Source organism: Catharus ustulatus, chromosome 18, assembly GCF_009819885.2.
Source record: "Catharus ustulatus isolate bCatUst1 chromosome 18, bCatUst1.pri.v2, whole genome shotgun sequence".
In the NCBI taxonomy this organism is placed as follows: domain Eukaryota; kingdom Metazoa; phylum Chordata; class Aves; order Passeriformes; family Turdidae; genus Catharus; species Catharus ustulatus.
The window spans coordinates 2,631,799-2,651,957 of NC_046238.1; the positions used below are offsets into that span (position 1 = coordinate 2,631,799).

Below are 20,159 nucleotides of genomic sequence, written 5' to 3' on the forward strand. Positions count from 1 at the left end.
AGCGCGGCGGGCGGGGCCGCGCGCTGAGCGGTCACGGGTTCAGCCCAGCTACGGAGCCCCGCAGCGGCCAATTCCCGCCGGGCCGCCGCAGCCATGCCCCGCTACGCGCAGCTGGTGATGGGCCCGGCGGGCAGCGGCAAGGTGAGCGGGGAACGGCGGGGAGCGGCGGTGGGTGGCGGGAGCCTGCTGACGGCTCCTGACGGCCGTGTGTGCTTTGCAGAGCACGTACTGCTCCACCATGGTGCAGCACTGCGAGGCGCTGGGCCGCGCCGTGCAGGTGGTGAACCTGGACCCGGCTGCCGAGCTCTTCAGCTACCCCGTGATGGCAGGTGAGCGGCGGCACCGGGCACCCCCGGGCACACCCGGACACCCCCGGGCACCCCTGGGCATCCCCGGGCACCCCCGGGCTCCGAGCGCACCGTGGGCGTGCTATGGGACCAGTTCTTGTGCTCTAAAACGGAGCCCATGCAGCAGTGGGGGAAGATGTTGGAAAATCGTTTCAACAAAATAGTGTGTGATCACTGTATCAGTGAATAGTTCTAGTGCGGTACCAAGTAGTGCCTATGTCAGATTAATGCAGTCTCGTTATAGGGATAACTCCTTACATCAGTCACTGTCCCTACTCCCTGTGCCAGCTCGTGCTTAATCCCTGTATTTACCTGCACCAGTGATTGATACGTACTGACACATGCCTCAGTTTTGAGAACACAGTGTTCTGAACAAAGATAATAAGAAAAGTGCATCTTGACCTGGCCACATCTCTGAGATATTTTCAGAAGAGATTCATTAGAAGATTCAGGAAATCTGGAGAATGAGATGTTTCCCAGACCATCACCAGGAATTCCCAAAAGACCCCCCAGATAAATTCGGGGAAGTATTTAGCATCTATTTATTTGGGGAATTAAGGCATTTGTGTAAGTTTTGTGAACATAACCTGTTTTGTTTGGCTGTGCCAGGGAGATCCCCCTGCAGCCAGCAGTGCTGGAAAGTCATGCTGGTTTTGTCAGCTTCCAAACTGCCTGCAGAGCTCATGCCCTGGCTTTGGTGACGTTTGTGTTCTCACAGACATCCGGGAGCTGATAGAAGTGGACGATGTCATGGAAGATGAGTCCTTGAGGTTTGGCCCCAATGGTGGCTTGGTGTTTTGCATGGAATACTTTGCCAATAATTTCAGCTGGCTGGAGGAGAGCCTTGGGCACGTGGAGGATGATTATGTTTTGTTTGATTGCCCAGGTAAATACACACCAATGTTTCGGTATCACTCTTCATAAGCATTGGAAAATTTGCAAATTGGAAAATTTGGTTGTGATGGCTGTGATAATTCCCATTTTATTGAGCTGTTAACAGCTGTCAGAGTCACTTTCAGGTGTCTCAGGAATGAACTTGGTCCTGGGCTGATCTGGGTGACTGCACAGATGTTTGTGGCAACTGCAAACTAACACTAATTGGAGACCAAAGGAGGAAAAGGAAAAACCTCCTTTTATTTCTTTTCCACTTCAGCCAAACACAGTCAGAGCTGCCTAAAAGGAGAGTGCTTTCCTTATCAGTTTTTATTTGAGTGCAATTCCCATGTCTGTGTATAACTGTGACTGTTTCCTGTTTGCTTCACATTCCTGCCTGTTAATATCCCGAGTGTGCCCCAGGTCAGATCGAGCTCTACACGCACCTGCCAGTGATGAAACAGTTGGTGGAGCAGCTGCAGCAGTGGGAATTCCGTGTCTGTGGAGTTTTCCTTGTGGATTCTCAGTTTATGGTGGAATCTTTCAAGGTATCCATTTGTTAAAGTTCGTTTTTATAAAGAACAACAAGTCTGGGCCATTTAAGAGGTGAGTTTGCCCAGAGGAAAAATTGCCAAGGTCTGGTTGGTTCATCAGCTGCTCAGACACAGCCTGCAGCAAGGACAGTCCCAGATGGATGTAAAGACAACAGCACTGTGAGAGTGGTCAGACTGGGACAGGCACAGAGGGGTTGTGCAGGGAGTGTTCACAGAGTCCAACCTGGAAGTGCCTCTTTGAGCAGCTGTAGGAGCCAGATAACCTCCAGAAGTCCCTTCCAACCTAAATTCCTGTGATTCCAGGAGAGCTGTCTCAGATCCCAAGAACAAGCAGGCCACCTGCCCCTTCAGCAGTAACTATCCCAAGAAGGGTTTGGGTTTTCTTAATGCCCTTTTCAGTGGTAGATCCATATTTGAGGCTCCAAAAATTGAGAGGGTCCTTGGCACCTCCCTTTTCCAACAAAGAGAACGATTCCTCATATGGCTTTGTGTCCATGTTCCATATATTCATGACCAGATTTGGCTTGTGGTTGAGTGTCCTGTTTGTGTTGTGTTTTTCTGTAGTTTAATACATCATTTTTCATCTCCTTTTAAGTTTATTTCTGGAATCCTGGCAGCTCTCAGTGCAATGATATCTTTGGAGATTCCACAGATTAATGTCATGACCAAAATGGATTTGCTGAGCAAGAAAGCCAAGAAAGAAATAGAAAAGTAAGCTCCAAAAATTTATTTACTTTGTAGTATAATATACTGAGGCAAAGTTCACTGGAAGTTCAGTCTAATGTTTCCCACAATTAAAACATACTCTTTTGGAATGGGAGAAGGTGGATTTGGTTTATTTCAAACAATAATCTTTAAACATCTGGGTGGGATGCTTGGTTTAGTCAGAGTCAAAAGAATAGCTCCATGTTTGTACTGATCTCTGGATTTTTCTGTAAATAATTATCTTGGATCTTTTGTGTCATTCTGAATGACAGACTTTCAGTGTTGATGATGACTTTGTTTCTCCAGGTACTTGGATCCAGATATGTATTCTATGATTGAAGATTCTACAAATATATTGAGAAGTAAAAGGTTTAAAAAACTGACCAAATCGATATGTGGATTGGTAGGTATATTGCTTTTGAGCTGGTACCCTAAAATTCACTATCACTTCTTTGTCTCTTTTAACTCAGTTCTCTATTTTTTCAGATTAGCATAAGATCCTTGATACTACTGATACAATACTCTTGATATCTGGATTATAGCCAATAGATTTGCTTTGAATTCTTTTCTGTTGGCAATTTTGGGAATTTGCTACTGTATAGAACTTAGGACTAGCAGCCAGGTGTTCTGAGCAGGGAACTGCTATTGGTTTGCAGTGTGACTTTAAATGGTATTTTAGAACTCCAGACAAATGTGGTTGAGGGAAGTGGCTTACAGTGCTGTGGTTGAGAATTACCTTTCTGCATCTCCCTACCAACATCTCTGAATCCTTCTGTAGATTGATGACTATGGTATGGTTCGATTCCTGCCTTTGGATCGCTCTGATGAGGAAAGTATAAACATTGTTCTGCAGCACATAGACTTCACCATCCAGTATGGAGAAGATTTGGAATTTAAAGAACCAAAGGTAAGGTTCCATTGGTGAGAAAATGAGAAGTATTAGTATGGTTCAAAACAAGCCATGTTTAGTCTTTCAGTGACAATGCTTGTATCATCTTCATTTAGTTATAAAAGTGAAATTCTTTAATATCATCTTGCATATGCAGATTGATCAAATGGTTGTTTAAAAGTAATGCTTTTGTTTTCAAAATTAAAAGAGTTTTAACGTTCAAATGTCAGAAAGGACTGCTGAAATCACTAAGATTTTTCCTGCATGACAGTTCAAAGTCCCCTGATGATTCCTGTGTTCAACCCAGGAAGGTTTATATTTTTCTTCCTTTTTTTTACAGGAATGTGAAGAAGATAAATCTGCTCTTGTGGATGAATACTTTCAAGATCGTGTGGATGAGTAAAAAACATGTTCAAACTGGGAGGAAAATACTTCGCTTTTGGTAAAAAATAAAATTTAAAAAACCCAATCCCTACACAAAACCACTTCATGTTTTATCTGTAAAATAACTAATATTTATAGTGGAGAGTGAGTTACATGACCTTGTAACTACTTTAATAAACAATTTTTTTATTATGCTTGTGTGTGTTATAAAAAATACATAGGCCAATATTAGTACATAATATTAGCCAGAACTGGGCAAGAGGATTAACAGACCAGCAAATCCTGAATATCTAGAGGAAAAGAGCTCAGAAAAATCTGTATAGGACAGGTCTTGATCTGGCTGAGTTAGACCATTCAAAAGTTGGGGAAACTGCTGTGGTTTACTTCATCTCCAGCCTGCCTTTGGGACGAGCCACGCTTAGGGCGTGTTGAAATGATAAAGCCCAGCCCTGCAGCTGAATTATTGTGACTCACCTTCCAACCCTCCCCATTTTGTCTCCCTGACTCATGCCGGGAGTCAGACACCAGGTGACAAATTCAGCAACGCTGGGTCACAGGGAACGCAATGGCTTGACAGCAATTGGAGCATATATCTTAAAAAACAACACGATTAGACCCCTTTTATACTCCCTTACACGAAGTGCCCCGTGCCGCCGGCTCGGCTGGGCTGGGCTGGAAACACACAGGAGAGAAAACCAGCTGCGAGCGAAGCATCCCGGACCCTGACAAGAGCTCTGCCTCCCGGGATCCGCTCCCGGTACCGGCAGTGCCCTGCTGGAGCAGCGCCTCTCCGTGGCCCTTTCCCCGTGCGGGCACAGCGCTGCCTCCCGCGATCCCTTCCCGCTGCGCTGCCTCCGGGGCGGTGCGCGCCTCCCGCTTCCCCTCCTCGCACCGCCTCTGCCGCTGCCTCATTTCCTGCAGCGTAGGCGGAGGAGGAAGCTCTGTGCCCGCTTTCGTGCCCGGTTCGCCCCGCTCCCCTCCCGCCCGGCCCCGCCGAGCTGCTCCTGCCCTTCGAGATGCCGGTGAGCGGCCCCGGCCGGAGGGCGCGGCGCGGGCAGGAGGGCGCGGGCGGCGGGGCCGGGCCGGGCGCGGCGGGGGCGATCCCGGCCGGGGAAGGGGCTCTGCTGCGGGGGGAAAGAGGGGCTGCAGCTGCGGGGAGCGCTGCTGAGAGCGGGGAATGGCTCTCTGTGGGTGGCTGCTGCAAGGCCAGCGCTTTCCTCTTCTTCCTCCTCCTCCCCCTGCCAGGGATCCACCCGCAGCCGGGAGGGTGCGAGCCCCGGCACAGCGGGGAGAGGGCGGTCACAGCAGGGCTTTGGCTTTGTTCACCCCACCTTCCCCTCACTGAAATAAATGCTTTTTACATCCAGCCTCCCCCCGTCACATCCTTCTCTGCCCCCCGTAAAAGAGGTGAGGGAATCCCAGTGGCCTGGCACCGCACCCAGGAAACGTTTGGAAAGTGCCTGAAACTAAACTCATAAATTGTTTAAAATCGGTTTTCCAGGAAGAATTTGTTATATGCAGAAAGCTGGTTTGCTTTTCACTTAAATCAGTTTCGTTGGTTTTTTTTTTTTTTAAATGCATTAAGTCTGGCTTTATTTATAAATATCTACTATTAATAACCAGACATGGAAATAAATTATATATATTTTAATGACCGACTAACTTCCAGTGCAATGCTCCAAAACTCAGGCAGGTGAGCGGGGCTGTTGCCCCTTGGTGCTGCCAGGATGGGGTCAGGCAGCCTGAGGATCAACACAGATTTTATCCCATCTCCCACCACTGTGCCACAAATGGTGGCAGTGGCGGTGCTTTCCTGGCATTCACCAGAATGGCACCAAGATCTGGACCTAAATAGAAAATAGCAATTGTTTGTGCAAGGAAAAAATGCTGGAAGCATCATAATGAGCTAGGCAGTGATGACACGTGATTGGATATGGAAATGTCTATTTTCAGCAGGATCAATAACCAGCTCTCCCTGTCTCCAGGCTTACCACTCCACTTTGATGGACTCAGACACCAAGCTCATTGGGAACATGGCACTGTTACCCATCAGAAGCCAGTTCAAGGGCCCAGCACCCCGAGAAAGTAAGTTTGTAATAATCCCTGAATTACTGGATGTGGTTCATGTCTCAGGGGTTGCTCTGAGGCAGCCCCAGCAAGAGTGGCAGGAAGAGTCAGCAGTGGGAAATGGAAGCTTTGCAGTTTAGAGAGGAGGAAAGTCTTCTACTGCTTCACTTGTGCAAATAGAAAATAATTATGCACACATAATTGTGCTCTGTGTTTGGCTGAATTAGTTTCAGTAATCCAAGCCTCTGGTTGCTGTTGTGGTGCTTCCCCCTGTGCTCCTGAGCAGGTTTTGAGGAGGCTGTGGTGGCTGTGTCAGAGGAAGTGGGGTTTAGCTGCACAGAACTCGCGCTTTGGGCTGTGGCCAGCCGTGCTCTGCTGCTCTGAGGGACAGCAGCATTGAGGATGTGGGGCTAAGAGCTGAAATGAGATTTCAGGCACAGGGCAGGGCCCACAGGCAGCTGGGTACAGATTGCCCTTCAGTTTCCCAGGTGTGGCATTCCCCAGAAATGTGGCAGTTCAGTTTGAAAAGGGAAATGTAAAGGAAGTGTTTCTGGGTTGAAGCAGTCTGGGATGATAACAAAAGTCAGATTGTCACTGTGTTCTGCTCCCCTCCTTTATTTGAAGAGTACAGTGGAATCTGAGTGATTGTGCTGGGATGCTGTCTCCAAAAACGTTTTTCTATCCTTTCATGATGTTAGAACTCGGATGAGTTACTCAAAAGCGGGAGGAAAGTGAGGAACTGCTCAATTGCTGCTGTTTGTGAAGTGACATCTCACAGGGGAAGGAGAAGGGAGCAGGAAGCTGAAATATCACAGTCTGAACTCATGGTGTTTCTGAAGTTTTCTGTTACGTGCTGCTGACTTCTGCTTTTTGTAAATACCATGGTTTTGCTTTTGCAACAATCCTTATTTGTGTATTTCAGTGAATAAATCTTATGACAAATGTAGTGTAACAGTGCACTGCTTAACTCTGTATCTCTTTTTTATTAGCTAAGGACACAGATATTATAGATGAAGCCATCTACTACTTCAAAGCTAATGTTTTCTTCAAAAATTATGAAATTAAGGTAATTTTTTGAGATACTGAGCATATTCCACTTCTTTGGAGGGTTGGTGCTGTGGATACAAATTTATTTTCAAGGAAGTAATTCTAGAAGAGCACAAAAACTCCCCTTCCACTTAATCTTTAAAGTTGGGTAAATGTAATGAATTGCAAATGTCTCTCTCATGGCTTGAATTCCTGTTTCAGGCTTTATCAGTTCCACAAAGTCCTGTAATCTAAGAGTTCCTCTCTTGTTTTGCAGAATGAGGCTGACAGAACACTGATCTATGTGACCCTGTACATTTCTGAGTGCCTGAAAAAGCTGCAAAAGGTAAGAAAACTGAATTTCTGTGCAGGTGGGAAACAGTCTGTTCTGAGGAAAGGATTTCCTGATATTCTCTTTCCAGGGGAACAAATAATCCTGTTCACCCCAGTCCCACTTGTCAAAGCCATAAATACTCCGAGGCTGTGGATGTGCTGTGTTGCTCTTGATGAGTTTTCATGTTCCAGATTTGTAAAATACTTGGGTCTAATGCTCTGTCAGCTTTTGTTCATAACTGCTAACCCACTGTTTGCCTGGTTCTTCCAGTGTAACTCCAAAGGCCAGGGAGAGAAGGAGATGTACACACTAGGAATCACTAACTTCCCAATCCCAGGGGAGCCTGGCTTTCCACTTAACGCCATTTACGCCAAACCTGCCAACAAGCAGGAGGAAGGTAAGGCTGACCCAGGGCTCTGAGGGTCACACTTCATTAACTGCACTGTTGGAAAAATTACTGTTAAACCTAAATCTTCTAAATCTGCAGTCTGCCTTCTGAGGGCAGCACAAGCTGGATTTTCTGACCTTGGGGATTCCCCTGGTTCCATAGATAAATTGGGCAAATCAGCTCAGCCAGCTGGGAGTGCCTGCAGATGTGAAACTCCCTCTGTGCTTTAAGCAGCGATGTCTGATGCTCCAGTTAAACCCAGTTTGAGTTGGTGCTGCCCAGTTTACCCTGGTTTTGCTGTGCTCTTGCAGAGGTGATGAGGGCCTACCTGCAGCAGCTGAGGCAAGAAACCGGCCTTCGCCTTTGTGACAAAGTGTTTGATCCTCAGAGTGACAAGCCAAGCAAGGTAAGAGTTCAGTGTGGCATCACCTCAGAGCTGATGAGGGGTTGGGGTTTTTTTTGGAGGGAAGTGAGGTGATGGGGTGAGGGTCAGGGGTGAGTAACTTCAGCCAAGCCTGTCTGATTTTACAGTGAAATGGCAGCTGCACGTTATCAATAAATTTAATCTAATGTGATGTGACAGTGAATGCCAGTCTGGGTTAGTTTCAAAAGCAGGGCAGTAATGAGAGGTGTCTGGTTCAGCTCCTCAAAGCACATCTGCTCTTGGCTGGGGTGGCAAATGGATCTCACAAGCACAAGAGGTGCTGCTTCTCTTCCTGGGCAGCTCTGATTTGAGAGCTGCTTTGAACTCGATTGTTTTACCTCACATCCAGATGGAAAAAAAATCACTAATCAATGACTGAGTCACCTGAGTGTTCACATGTTTCATGTACAAATGTGACTGCGTTTAATATTGAAATTACTTTGATGCATCCCTCATTTATGATTGTATTGGTATAAAATATAATAAAAGTAAAAGAAGAGAAAGCAGAATTTCCCATTTTATTTCAAAGTCCTGTAATATTATCTTGTTGTGTCCATTCCTATTGTCTTGTTCACCTCAATTCCAGTAGAAACCAGTATGGAAAACTATGTGTAAAACTGAAGCCTTAATATTTGTTGTGTGTTAGAGACTGAATACTTTGAAGCCAATGGAAACCACTTCTGCAGATTTTCTGACTCTCTGTTTCCTTCTGCAGTGGTGGATCTGCTTTGTGAAGAGGCAGTTCATGAACAAGAGTCTCTCAGGCCCTGGGCAGTGAAGCAAAGTGGCAACAACTTTAAGCATTTCCACAGCAAGATGTTCAAGTCTTTTGCCTTTGTTTTGGATACATTTTGTACCAAGGAAGAATTAAGTGCTTATGAAGTAAAAAAAAAAAAAAAAAAAAAAAAAGAAAAAACCAAACCTGTCAATGAGTGATAGAAGGAGGGAGAGCAAAAAGATAAGTTGTGTAAGCAAATATTAAGCTGGTGCTTAATAAGTGATTTCTAATGTGCTGTTTCAGATGCAAGCTGCTTTGTAATCGTGGCTACAGCATTTAAAACAGGGCTTGTATTTAAGAGAAGAAATGGGCTTGGCTGTGGGGCAGGGGAGCTGTGTCATTGCTCTGCTGGCTGGAGTCTGGGTGTCGTAATGTCCAGGGAAAACAGACCTCTCACGCTGTGTTGTCCAGTGCAGTGATTTTTACCTTGTTTTCAATAAAATTCGCTTGTAATTAACGTGGTAACTACTGTGTCTCTTATGGAAACTACTGTGTGTCTTTTTGAAAGGTTTTGTGGCCTTCCAGGACTTAAAGGGAGCCAACGAGAGCCTGGAGTGCCAGGACAAGGGGCACTGACAGAACTGACAGAGTGCAGGTTTAGATTGGATCCTGGGGAAAAAAATCTTCCCTGTGAGGGTGGGGAGGCCCTGGCACAGGGTACCCACAGAAGCTGTGGCTGCCCCATCCCTGGAAATGTTTAATGTGGAGCTTGGAGCAAGCTGGAATGGAATGAACAAGATGATTTTTAAGGCCCCTTCCAACCCAAAGCATTCTGTGATTCCATGATTACTGTGTAAACTTCATCACTAGAAGTGAATCATTCTCACTGAAAACTGGGATCAATACAATTTGCAGCCATTTACCTGTTTATTTAGCAGTCTGTCTCTGCAGGGCTGTGCTCCTGAAGTGCCCTCACAGGGTGACACAGGCAGATCCCTCACAGCTGGGTCTGTGTCCGCCTTCCTGATGCTGCATCCAAACACCCACAAACGGGTAAAACGCGGCTGTTCTGATGATTTCTGCAAGAACACAAATCCAGATTTTGTTTATTCAGGTTTTGTTCTGCGACTCCTGTCCCAGTCACCACACAGCACCAACACACACTTTTAGTGTTACCTGGAGCTCAGTGCTGGTGATGTTTTGCTGCCTGGTGTATTTGCTGAGAGCTGTGTTCCTGCCCCAATAGCAGTGATGGCATGCCCAAACTGAAAGTTTTAATTTTCAATTTTTAGGAATAGGATAACCATATTTTAAAATGTTTTTGTAATAAAGGTGGAGAAATAAAATTTATGATTAATTTCTCAGCCTATCCTTGTAGTTGACGGTAGGCCTAATGAGGCATTTCCCAGAAGAAATATAGGTTTTGGAACGTCTTTCTCTTCCATTACCAATTTTTATAGGCAGGAGCATCGTTATCTCGGAGACATTTAGCTGCAGCAACCATCAGCGTATTCGCAGAAGGACAAGGGGCGCACTCGGGACCTGTGGAGGCACGGGGAGTTTATGTCTTGTACTAAAGCACCCTCAGGGGAGCGCCGCCCTCACAGCGGTGCCCGTGCCCCGCTCTCCCCTCACGCCGGTTCCCGCCGCCGCGCGGGGTCCTCGGCGTGAGCTGCCCTCGGCTCGGGCTGCCCTCCGCGCGCCTGTCGGGCCGCACGGGCACTCCCTTGGCCGCCTGCAGGCGGCGGCTCGCGAGGACCCCTCGGTGGCGCCATTTTGGAGTGGCGGCGGGCGGCGGCGGCAGCTCCGTGCCCGGTGCCTCGCTCGGGGTCTCTCCCGGTTTCCCTCCCCGTCCCCTCCGCTCCGCCGGCGGCAGCATGAGTGTGGTGGAGCACGTGCGCGAGATGGCGGCCGCCGGGCTGCACTCGAACGTGCGGCTGCTCAGCGGGCTGCTCCTCACCATGAGCGGCAACAACCCGTGAGTGCCCCGCCGGCAGGGGGCGCGCGCGGGCCGCGGGCGTGAGGGAGCGGGGCCCCTCTTGGGGTGTCCCTGTCCTGGCGCGGCCTTTCCCTCTCCTCTCCCTGTCCTGGCGTGGCCTTCCCCTCTCGTGTCCCTGCCCTGTCCCTGTCCTGGCTCTGGCTTTCCCCTCTCCTGTCCTGTCCTGCCCTGTCGGGGATGGAACCCGCCTCTATTCGGGTATCAGCATCAGCGTTCCCTTGTGGTGCCCGCTACACCATGGGTGTCCTGGCAGGGAATCACAGACTCACCGAAGGCGCTTTGAAGATTGTTTGGTTGTCACCCTCCCTTGCTCTGAGCAGGGACACTTTCCACTATCCCAGCTTGCTCCAAGGCCCGTCCAGGCTGGCCTTGGACACCTCCAGGGATGGGGCAGCCACAGCTTCTGTGGGCACCCTGTGCCAGGGCCTCCCCACCCTCACAGGGAAGAATTTTTCCTACTATCTAATTTAAACCTGCCTCTGTCAGTGTGAAGTCATTCTCCCTTGTCCTGTCGCTCCAGGCCCTTGTAAATTGTCTCTCAGTGTTTCTTGTTGGCTCCCTTCAGGTCCTGGAAGGTCACAGTTGGGTCATTTGGTTTGCACAGATACTAAGAGAATTATAAAGAGAGTCTGTATAATGTAGGAATAGGGATTAGGAGCAGAACAGCTGCACAGGGAGCTGGTTTGCCTTTTGAACTTGAGTCCATTCAAACAAAACTGTTCTGAAATCTGAACGTGCAAAATGCTCTATCCTTGCTTAATAAAAGGGGAATGAATCCTAGGAGAAAGTTGATGCAGTGTAATGGACCCTGACAACCTGTGGCTTGCTAAGGGAAGGATGGGGGCAGTGCCCAGGCAGCCAAACACTGAGCTGTTGATGCTGATGAGGTGTCAGGAGTGGCTTTTGGATTTGTTTGTTTACAGATAAAAGAAATTGGTGAGATAACCCCTGTGTGAGGAGTCAGTGCTGTTACTCAATGGTCCTTCCAGTGCAGTAACGAGGCTGCAGCAGTTGCAAATTGAAGCCAGACAAAACAAAGCTACAAATGCTTTGGATCTGTAAGGTTTTGATTCTTGTGCAGCCGTCTGATTTCTGTCTGCATTTCTTCTAGGGAACTGTTCTCTCCCTCTCAGAAGTACCAGCTCCTTGTCTATCATGCAGACTCCCTGTTCCATGACAAGGAATACAGGAATGCTGTCAGCAAGTACACCATGGCCTTACAGCAGAAAAAAGCCTTAAGTAAAACCTCCAAAGTCAGACCTTCTACTGGGAATGCTGCATCAACACCCCAAAGCCAGGTATTTAAGAGTTAATAATGTGCTGCATGAAGTCATCAGGTTCCCCCTTCCAGTCAGTGTTGCTGATTCAATATTCACAAAGTCACTGAGGCTGGAAAAGAGCCTTAGATTGAATCCCTGCCAAGTCATCAGCAACCACATCCCTGAGCATCACATTTACGTGTCTGTTAAATACCTTTGATTGAGCATTTGTCATGTCAAATAAACCTGACATTTAGGGTTAATGTTTGATAATATTTGTGGTATTTTCTGATGTAAAACTTAAAATGGTCTCCAACATGAATTTTTTTCTCTATGTGTACTTCATACTTTTAATTTGAAGAAATGAACAATATGAACTAGCAGTGAGTTGCATTGTTAACCTACATATTTAAATGTTTCATTTTTGTTTCAGTGTTTGCCATCAGAAATTGAAGTGAAATACAAAATGGCTGAATGTTACACAATGCTGAAGCAAGATAAAGATGCCATTGCTATTCTTGATGGGATTCCTTCCAGGCAGAGAACTCCAAAGGTGAGTTCTGGCAGGTTTTAGTCACAGGTTCTTGGTCACTGTATCTCATTAGTTAAATATTGTTTGGTACCATTTCTTAATTTTAAACTAGCTGATTTGGACCTTTTTCTTTAAAATCATACTGATTTTGTATTTTCTCTGTTAGTATTTAAAGAAAAAAATGAGGAGTTAAATGTTTTGTGCATCTTTATTAACTTTTTGTATAGTTTGATCAAAGCCAAATCCTTGAAAGGCTGGAGACTTTGGCAAGTAGAAGGTTTGCTAGTGCTCCATCTTTTAAAATCTTTTAATCCTTTTCAACAACAGTTTAGATAATGTTAAATATTTAGATCCCTTTGTGGTCTGCAGTGCCAAATCTGTGGAGTGTTTGCTTGCTGGCTCTGTTACTCAGAAGGGCTTAAAAGATTAACACATCAGATCAGTCAACTGTGTTTCATGTTAAATTGTCCTAAAAGTGTACATGGCTTAAACTCCAGTTCATGTCAGAGTGTTCTGACCAACTTGCAGAACAGAAAAAGAAGAAAAGATTGGGAAAAGCAAACTTTTTGCCAAATAGACCAGTAAATGAAAGTGCTGCAGCTGTTGTGAGGAGCTCAGATAATTTCTGTTCTTTGGTCAATCATGGCTTCATTCAGAAGCTGAATGGAAACTTTCTCTGCCTTGCTTAGCTAATTCAAGCACTTCCTTGGATACAGAGAGATTCCTGGAAGAGACTGATTAATGGATATACAGATCCTTTTTGGCATTGTGGATGAGCACTTGCTCATCTTTTGATTTCTTTGATGCAAAACAGATTTCAAGGCACCCTGTGCCTTGAATAAAAGAATTGTATTTCTGTACTGAGAAAGAAGCCACAGTTTTCATTTTGTTCTGTATGGTACCTTAGAGTGTTCTCAGAAATGCAGGTTATTTTGTCTTCCGCCCAGAGCAGAGGCAGGCAGGCTTGAAGACAGAGCTGTGACCTTTCTTAGTGATTCTTTCTCCTTCCTCCCCCTGGACTGTCCCCCCATTTCTGTTGTCTGCAGATCAATATGATGCTGGCAAACCTCTACAAGAAAGCAGGCCAGGAGCGCTCCTCGGTGACGAGCTACAAGGAGGTGCTGAGGCAGTGCCCCTTGGCCCTGGATGCCATCCTGGGTGGGTGTCTGCACACTGTGAGCTCTGCAGTGTTCAGCCTGTTAACATTTAATTACACTTCTGTCACTGTCTTGCATTTGCATGTCTTAGCCACATTATAGAAATTGTGACAAGCCTGTAACCAGCTGTCTGTGCTTGTGGAGGGACTGAGTCTCTGCTCCTCATACAGTTTGTATCAAAAGCAGTTTTGGGTGGCTGAGATTGATGTGTGAACTCCTCTAAACAGGCTTGCTCTCGCTGTCGGTGAAAGGAGCAGAAGTGGCCTCCATGACCATCAACATCATCCAGAGCATTCCCAACTTGGATTGGCTCTCCGTGTGGATCAAGGCCTATGCCTTTGTGCACACTGGAGACAACACCAGAGCAATCAACACCATTTGGTAAGAGCTGAAAGAGCATGGTTCAATCAGATCATATATAAATTCTTATATATAATGATATTCAAAATGTCATTTATAATTAATGGGCATTTTTTTCCCATTTAAGTTCTTTAGAGAAGAAATCATTGCTGAGGGATAATGTGGATTTGCTGGGGAGCTTAGCAGACCTGTACTTCAGAGCTGGAGATAATAAAAACTCTATCCTAAAATTTGAACAAGCACAAATGCTGGATCCTTACCTAATAAAAGGTGAGTAAATCCTGAGAGAAGGTTGACCTGAAGAGTAACAGCTGCATGCAGTGGAATTTTGTACATTATTTACCCAGCTTTCAGTTCAGAATTGACATTCAGAAGCTGCATGTCTTGAGCCCTTCCAGGTAGTTGCACAGTTTAAATTAGATGTTGGTGGGTTTTGTGGCTTTTTTTTTCTTGTGGATGAACTATCAGTTTCTTGAGGATTGATCCTGCACCGTGTCTCTTCAGGAATGGATGTTTATGGTTATTTATTGGCGCGCGAGGGTCGGCTGGAGGACGTGGAGAACTTGGGCTGCAGGCTCTTCAATATTTCTGACCAACATGCAGAGCCCTGGGTGGTGTCTGGGTGAGTTGTTTTGTTTCCTTTCTCACCTCAGCTCTGGATTTGCTGAACGTGGTGGGTTATAGGTGGTACAGAGGGTTCAGCTTGTTTTGTTCAGAAGGTGTTTTTGTTTCCTGCCTATTCTATTCTTGGGTAACTTGTATTAGCTCTCTGTAGTGTTTGTTTTCTGTATGCTTGAGTTAGTTGCACACCTGTGCAATACCAACAATATATTAAATAGTAACTTTTTAACGTTTATACTGGATTTTTTAAAATTTCTGAAGAATTTTTTTCTTAACTTCAAATACAAGAATTTCAAAACCCCCATGACTGTACGCAGGCACCGCAGGCAGTGCATGTTTACAATCCCTCTCCTTTCTCTCTAGGTGTCACAGTTTCTACAGCAAACGATACTCCCGTGCCTTATACTTGGGAGCCAAAGCAATCCAGCTGAACAGCAACAGCGTGCAGGCCCTGCTGCTGAAGGGAGCCGCTCTGCGCAACATGGGCCGCGTGCAGGAGGCCATCATCCACTTCCGAGAGGCCATCCGGCTGGCGCCCTGCCGCCTCGACTGCTACGAGGGTGAGCCCTGGGCAGCTGCTCCAGCTGCTGTCCTGCTGATGGTGGATTAAAGGAATGGACAGCAGTTCTTTCCTCCTGTTGGCTTTCTAGTAAATTGTTATTACCCCACAGTCTGTGATGTGATCTGGCGAGGGATTGAGAACGCGTGGATTTGTAAGAGTGATGTAAAAAAAAAGGGTTTTCTTGGTTTTTGTTTTGTTTAATCTGGGTGTAAACAAACCTGGGTGTTTTGAGCAGCTCACTTTTGGATGATGACGTTAACTGATGGTTAGTTCTGCAGGGAGCTTTGTTTTGTCATACTTGTTTAAATATTTAAATCTTGTTGATCTCAATGGCAGCTTTAAGTAGTGAAGTATTAATTATTTCAGTATTGGAATTGGACAAAAACATTAGATTAGGTGTACTTAGGGTTGGGGCTTTTTTCAGTGCCTAATCATTAATAAACATCAGGTCAATTATCTGTAGAATGAGTAGTTGACATGCATAGATTCACTTTCTCAACTGCAATTTGTATTTGCTTATTGAAGTGTCAGCTGTTCAGCACCCAAGTGCTACTAAGTGCAAGTAATAGTGGAGGGTGAGTGCCTGTGGTGCTGACTCAAGCCCTGAAGTGTTCCCATCTGCCCTCCCCAGGTCTCATCGAGTGTTACCTGGCATCCAACAGCATCCGTGAGGCCATGGTGATGGCAAACAACGTGTACAAAACCCTGGGGGCAAACGCACAGACCCTCACCCTGCTGGCCACAGTCTGCCTGGAGGACCCAGTCACACAGGAAAAAGCCAAAACATTGCTGGATAAAGCTCTCACACAAAGACCTGACTATATTAAAGCTGTGGTAAAGAAAGCAGAACTTCTCAGTAAGTTCCTTTTTCCTCCATGTTGGTTTGTTTAAAGAGCCACATAGGTGTGAAGGATGTAACAGTGATGATACAGCCCAGGGCTTTATCACTTCTATTCTGAAGGAAAAACCACAGGAATTAAATGCATCCAGCAGCTGATACTACATGTAAAAGCAATTGCAAACAAAATGTTTTGATTTCAGAGTAGATGTAATTGTGAATGTATCAGCTATTGCCACAAAAGGTTGTTTAGAGTTAATCTTGCAAGAAGCAGAGCCCTGCTGCCCTCCCTGCTCACTAGAGGGACAGGTAGCCTTGTGTTGGGAAGTCTGAACACTGTGACTCTTTATGGATTTGTCTCAGCTGTTGATTAAAGTAGTGTTGCCTGTGAGCAGGTAGAGAGCAGAAGTATGAAGATGGGATTGCCTTGCTGAGGAATGCCCTGGCCAACCAGAGTGACTGTGTCCTGCACCGCATCCTGGGGGACTTCCTGGTGGCTGTCAATGAGTACCAGGAGGCCATGGACCAGTACAGCATAGCCCTGAGGTAAAGCACACCTGAGGCTGCAGGAGGTTTATAAGAACCAATAATCAGTAAAAAGATGAGCTACTAATTGATTAGGATGAGAATCAGGGGTGGCTTTGTATAATTTTCCCTTAAAATAAGCAAAACCACACAAATGATACCCTGTTCATGAATTGGTTGGTCTTAAGACTTCTAACTGAGAAGTGCAAAATGTAGGGACTGTATTAATGCTAAATATGTCACTAGGCTTGTGATTCCTTGACTAACAAAAGGATTAAGGCACAAAATTATTTATAGTTACTAATAATTTTATAGTCAAACTTTAGCATCCATTCCTTTACACTAGAAGGTGCATGTAAAAATGAGCTGTTCGATAAATTTAAGTAGCATGATTCAACTTAACAAAATCTAAATGCTATTTTAGGGTGTTACTTTGTTAAATATTCCTGTGTTTTGATTGCAACATCTTCAACTTGCCTTAAACCCAGCACATCTTGTCCGCTGCAAACTTGCTTAGCTTAAGTGGGTCAGCTGGTTTTTGCCTGCATAGATTATATTTAGTCAGAGTCATTTACATTTTTACTGCTTTCATGTTACTTTATAATTAGTGTTGTTGGGAGAAGTGACTAAGTTTTCTGGAAGAGTGGGATGTTTAGATAAACGAGTTCTTGGGGATCAGAACTGTTTTATAAAGAGATTTAAGGCTCAGTGTTACAGCAGCTCAAGAGGAAGTTGCATCATCATCTAAAATAAGCTTCCTGATGATGTTAGACAGGAAGTGCAGACAACAGGATATGATTTTATTGTTACTCTTCACACTGAGGCCGCAAAGAGAAAAAATTTTCAAGACAATGCTTTGTTTTTCTTCCTTTCTTCAGTTTGGATCCAAACGATCAGAAGTCACTGGAAGGATTGCAGAAAATGGAAAAAGAGGAAAGTCCAACAGATGCCACTCAGGAAGAAGATGTGGATGACATGGAGGGAAGTGGAGAAGAGGGGGACTTGGAAGGCAGTGACAGTGAAGCAGCTCAGTGGGCAGATCAAGAACAGTGGTTTGGGATGCAGTGAAAGCCTCCTGCTGCTGGGTTTGAATACACCACTAGGGCCACTCTTCTTACAAGAACAGAAACTATGATTCTTTTCAGTAACAAAGGACTTTCTTTTTGGTTTTTAATAGACTCTGAAACCAATTAATAGTTCTGTGCATCTCAATACTGTGGAGATTCTTGATGCTTCTTTATTTATTAAGTGTAAGGGACTAACTGCATCTGAGGTTATTTGCAACTTTCATTTTGAAAAGTTCCTGCTAAAACTAAAACCATCAGAATCTGAGGTGTGCAGTGAGCCTGTTGTTTGTGATGAAAACAGTGTCTGAGTTCTGTGCTTGGGCAAGTTGTAAATACAGAGGTTTGTACTTCTCTGTGGGAAAGGTCTTGCTTGTTTGTATGCAGCCATTTGAGCCTGGGGGAGCTGCTCCCAGTGGAGTCTGGGGGAGCTGCTTGAGTGTGGCTGAAAGCAGCACTTTCCTTTTGCTGTGTTTGTTGAATTCATTTGTCTTTTTCTAGGGCATTACCTGTGCTGTCCAGGAGAAACTTGGGGCAATTGGCAACTTGGACTTGCAGGACACTTTTTGTAGCTGACTGATTTCTCTGTGTACAGAATTGAGCCACTGATGGAGAATTAAAGTAATTTCTTCAACCCTTATAAACCCTGCAATCACTTAAAGCCTGTACATGAACATTTATTTTAAAATGCAGTTCAGTTTTATTTCAGTATGTTCCTGGAAGGTTTTGCAGCAGTGACTCAAAGCACTTACATTCTGTGTACAGCACTGACATTTAAAATGCTATAAAAAGAATTCATCCCTCTTCCCTTGCACTGCTGGAGAAATGTTAAATTATGCAAATACACATATTGTCTTGTTTTTTCCATGTTTATATACTTCCTGCTTTTGTCAGGTAATTCTTGAATTCATGTCTTTTCCCCTCACCTTTTGAAGCAAAATTGTTTCATGTACAAATTCCCAACCTCAGCATTTCAAGGGTGAACTGCTTTGGGTGATCTAGAAACTGTTTCAGTTCTGTGGGCTTGATATGTGGGAAGAGGAATTACTTATTTTTCTTACAGTTCTAATTTCCTTAGTCTTTACCAAAGTGTGGTTTTTTAATCTTTATATCAAGAGTTTAATTTCTTTTGTATTTATTTTGTTACCACAGGTATGCTGGAGCACACAGACTTTTTAGAAAGCTAAAAAATTAGTTTTGAGTAACATCTGCAGGAAAAAAACGGTGTTTGTTATAAATTTGTGAAAAGAAAAGAAGCTTCTCCCTGAAAGGCAGATAAGGGTAAAATATCTCTGTGGTGTTATATCAAAAATGCTCAACAAAAGAGGCAGATTATTGTCTGGTTTGGAAATGTTCTGGTATGTCATGGCTTACAGAGGAGGAGTCCAATAGTTCATCCACTTAAGAAGAGAAAACAGCTGCTTGTCTGTTCTCTCTGGAATTCTGTGGGCTTTAGAGTTTCCAAAATACCAAACTGAGTTATGGTTATTTGAAGGTGATAGGGAAGAACAGCAAAGCAAAGCTGTCGTGGCAGTTGGGCTGGCAAAAGCTGCTCCTGCTCTTCCAGTAAAGCAGATCCACCAAATGTGTGCATCAGGGACAGCAAATATTTCATTAATGACTTTCTGGCAGATGAGAGGCCTTGTCCTGTTCATCTCTTTGCCATTGCTGTGGGATGCAGTGAATGGATTTCAGATCATCACATGTCTCACAACAGAAAAAACGTGCAAGCATATTCAAAGCATCTATTTTTATATAAAAAAACTCAGCACTCACCAGACATGTTCTGCAGCTGAAAACTGGGTAGCTGCACTGGCTTTCTAGTTGTATTCCAAACCTCTGCTGTGGATGAAAGTTGAGTTGTTTGTGTTACTAAATCAAAGACAGGATACATTTAATTGTGATGAGAAGCATATGAGGTCTGTGATGTGTTTTCAGCCATTTCATTCTAATGGTTCCTTTGAATAGGTCGTTCATTTCAGGTGGAAACCACTGCCTTTACACATTTTTCTGAAGTATTTACATAGAAGAGGAAACTGGAAAGCCACAGTTCTGTTGAAACCATTCTGTAGTGTGTTTGTAGATAATCTGATAATCTCTGCTTTTAGAACAGGCAGGAAACTAAAACTACTTCAAGATGAGTCCTTAGCTTGAGCAAACAAGTCCAGGCACAGCTCAGAACATCTTGAGATGGCTGTCAAAAGTGATTTGTGTCCTCACAGCTTTGCTTTTCTGAGAACTTGGCCCCTTACTGCAAAGGAGAAGTTGTGAGAGTCTGCAGATGAAGCCTGGTGAGTACCTGATGTGTTGGGGTCTCGTAGCTCTGTGTGATCTTTGCTAAGAGCTGCACTGTGCCTGTGGAACTTTGAGGGGCCATACATGTTGGGATTGTATAGAGAGATATATCTGGCCCTCAGAATTCTGGAGGGATCCTGCTTGCCTATTAATGAGCCTTCATTACTGCTTTAATTTTAGAATGTGATCTCTGGCTCTGCAGAGGTCTGCTGCTCTCCAGTGCAGTTACAGGCATTTA

At 44.9% G+C, this 20,159-nt stretch overlaps 3 protein-coding genes across 3 annotated transcripts; all 3 read left to right on the forward strand.

Annotated features, from left to right (window-relative positions):
• Positions 1–32: 32 nt before the first annotated feature.
• Positions 33–3,944, forward strand: GPN3 (GPN-loop GTPase 3). Its single transcript, XM_033075958.2, has 8 exons — positions 33–141; positions 221–329; positions 1,066–1,233; positions 1,644–1,768; positions 2,370–2,485; positions 2,786–2,882; positions 3,258–3,386; positions 3,709–3,944. The coding sequence occupies exons 1-8, from the start codon at positions 94–96 to the stop codon at positions 3,769–3,771; spliced, it is 855 nt and encodes a 284-aa protein (XP_032931849.1). The 5' UTR covers positions 33–93; the 3' UTR covers positions 3,772–3,944.
• Positions 3,945–4,616: 672 nt separating this feature from the next.
• ARPC3 (actin related protein 2/3 complex subunit 3) lies at positions 4,617–9,226 on the forward strand. The gene is made up of 7 exons (XM_033075961.2): positions 4,617–4,774; positions 5,738–5,837; positions 6,809–6,885; positions 7,123–7,191; positions 7,450–7,576; positions 7,879–7,973; positions 8,707–9,226. Exons 1-7 carry the CDS (start codon positions 4,769–4,771, stop codon positions 8,767–8,769), a joined length of 537 nt encoding a protein of 178 aa, XP_032931852.1. The 5' UTR covers positions 4,617–4,768; the 3' UTR covers positions 8,770–9,226.
• Positions 9,227–10,483: 1,257 nt separating this feature from the next.
• Positions 10,484–18,499, forward strand: ANAPC7 (anaphase promoting complex subunit 7). The gene is made up of 11 exons (XM_033076079.2): positions 10,484–10,687; positions 11,820–12,006; positions 12,401–12,520; positions 13,546–13,657; positions 13,884–14,037; positions 14,144–14,286; positions 14,521–14,638; positions 15,001–15,197; positions 15,831–16,055; positions 16,433–16,583; positions 17,441–18,499. Exons 1-11 carry the CDS (start codon positions 10,587–10,589, stop codon positions 17,628–17,630), a joined length of 1,698 nt encoding a protein of 565 aa, XP_032931970.1. The 5' UTR covers positions 10,484–10,586; the 3' UTR covers positions 17,631–18,499.
• Positions 18,500–20,159: the final 1,660 nt, after the last annotated feature.

Bases quoted from the DNA above. Each gene is read 5' to 3' on its own strand.
- GPN3 (XM_033075958.2), top strand. From the start codon at position 94: ATGCCCCGCTACGCGCAGCTGGTGATGGGCCCGGCGGGCAGCGGCAAG. The intron at 2,883-3,257 runs GTAGGTATATTG...ATCCTTCTGTAG, and splicing joins CCAAATCGATATGTGGATTG to ATTGATGACTATGGTATGGT. The intron at 3,387-3,708 runs GTAAGGTTCCAT...TTTTTTTTACAG, and splicing joins TGGAATTTAAAGAACCAAAG to GAATGTGAAGAAGATAAATC.
- ARPC3 (XM_033075961.2), top strand. The intron at 5,838-6,808 runs GTAAGTTTGTAA...CTTTTTTATTAG, and splicing joins GGGCCCAGCACCCCGAGAAA to CTAAGGACACAGATATTATA. The intron at 7,577-7,878 runs GTAAGGCTGACC...GTGCTCTTGCAG, and splicing joins TGCCAACAAGCAGGAGGAAG to AGGTGATGAGGGCCTACCTG.
- ANAPC7 (XM_033076079.2), top strand. From the start codon at position 10,587: ATGAGTGTGGTGGAGCACGTGCGCGAGATGGCGGCCGCCGGGCTGCAC. The intron at 14,038-14,143 runs GTAAGAGCTGAA...TTCCCATTTAAG, and splicing joins AGAGCAATCAACACCATTTG to TTCTTTAGAGAAGAAATCAT. The intron at 16,584-17,440 runs GTAAAGCACACC...TCCTTTCTTCAG, and splicing joins CAGTACAGCATAGCCCTGAG to TTTGGATCCAAACGATCAGA.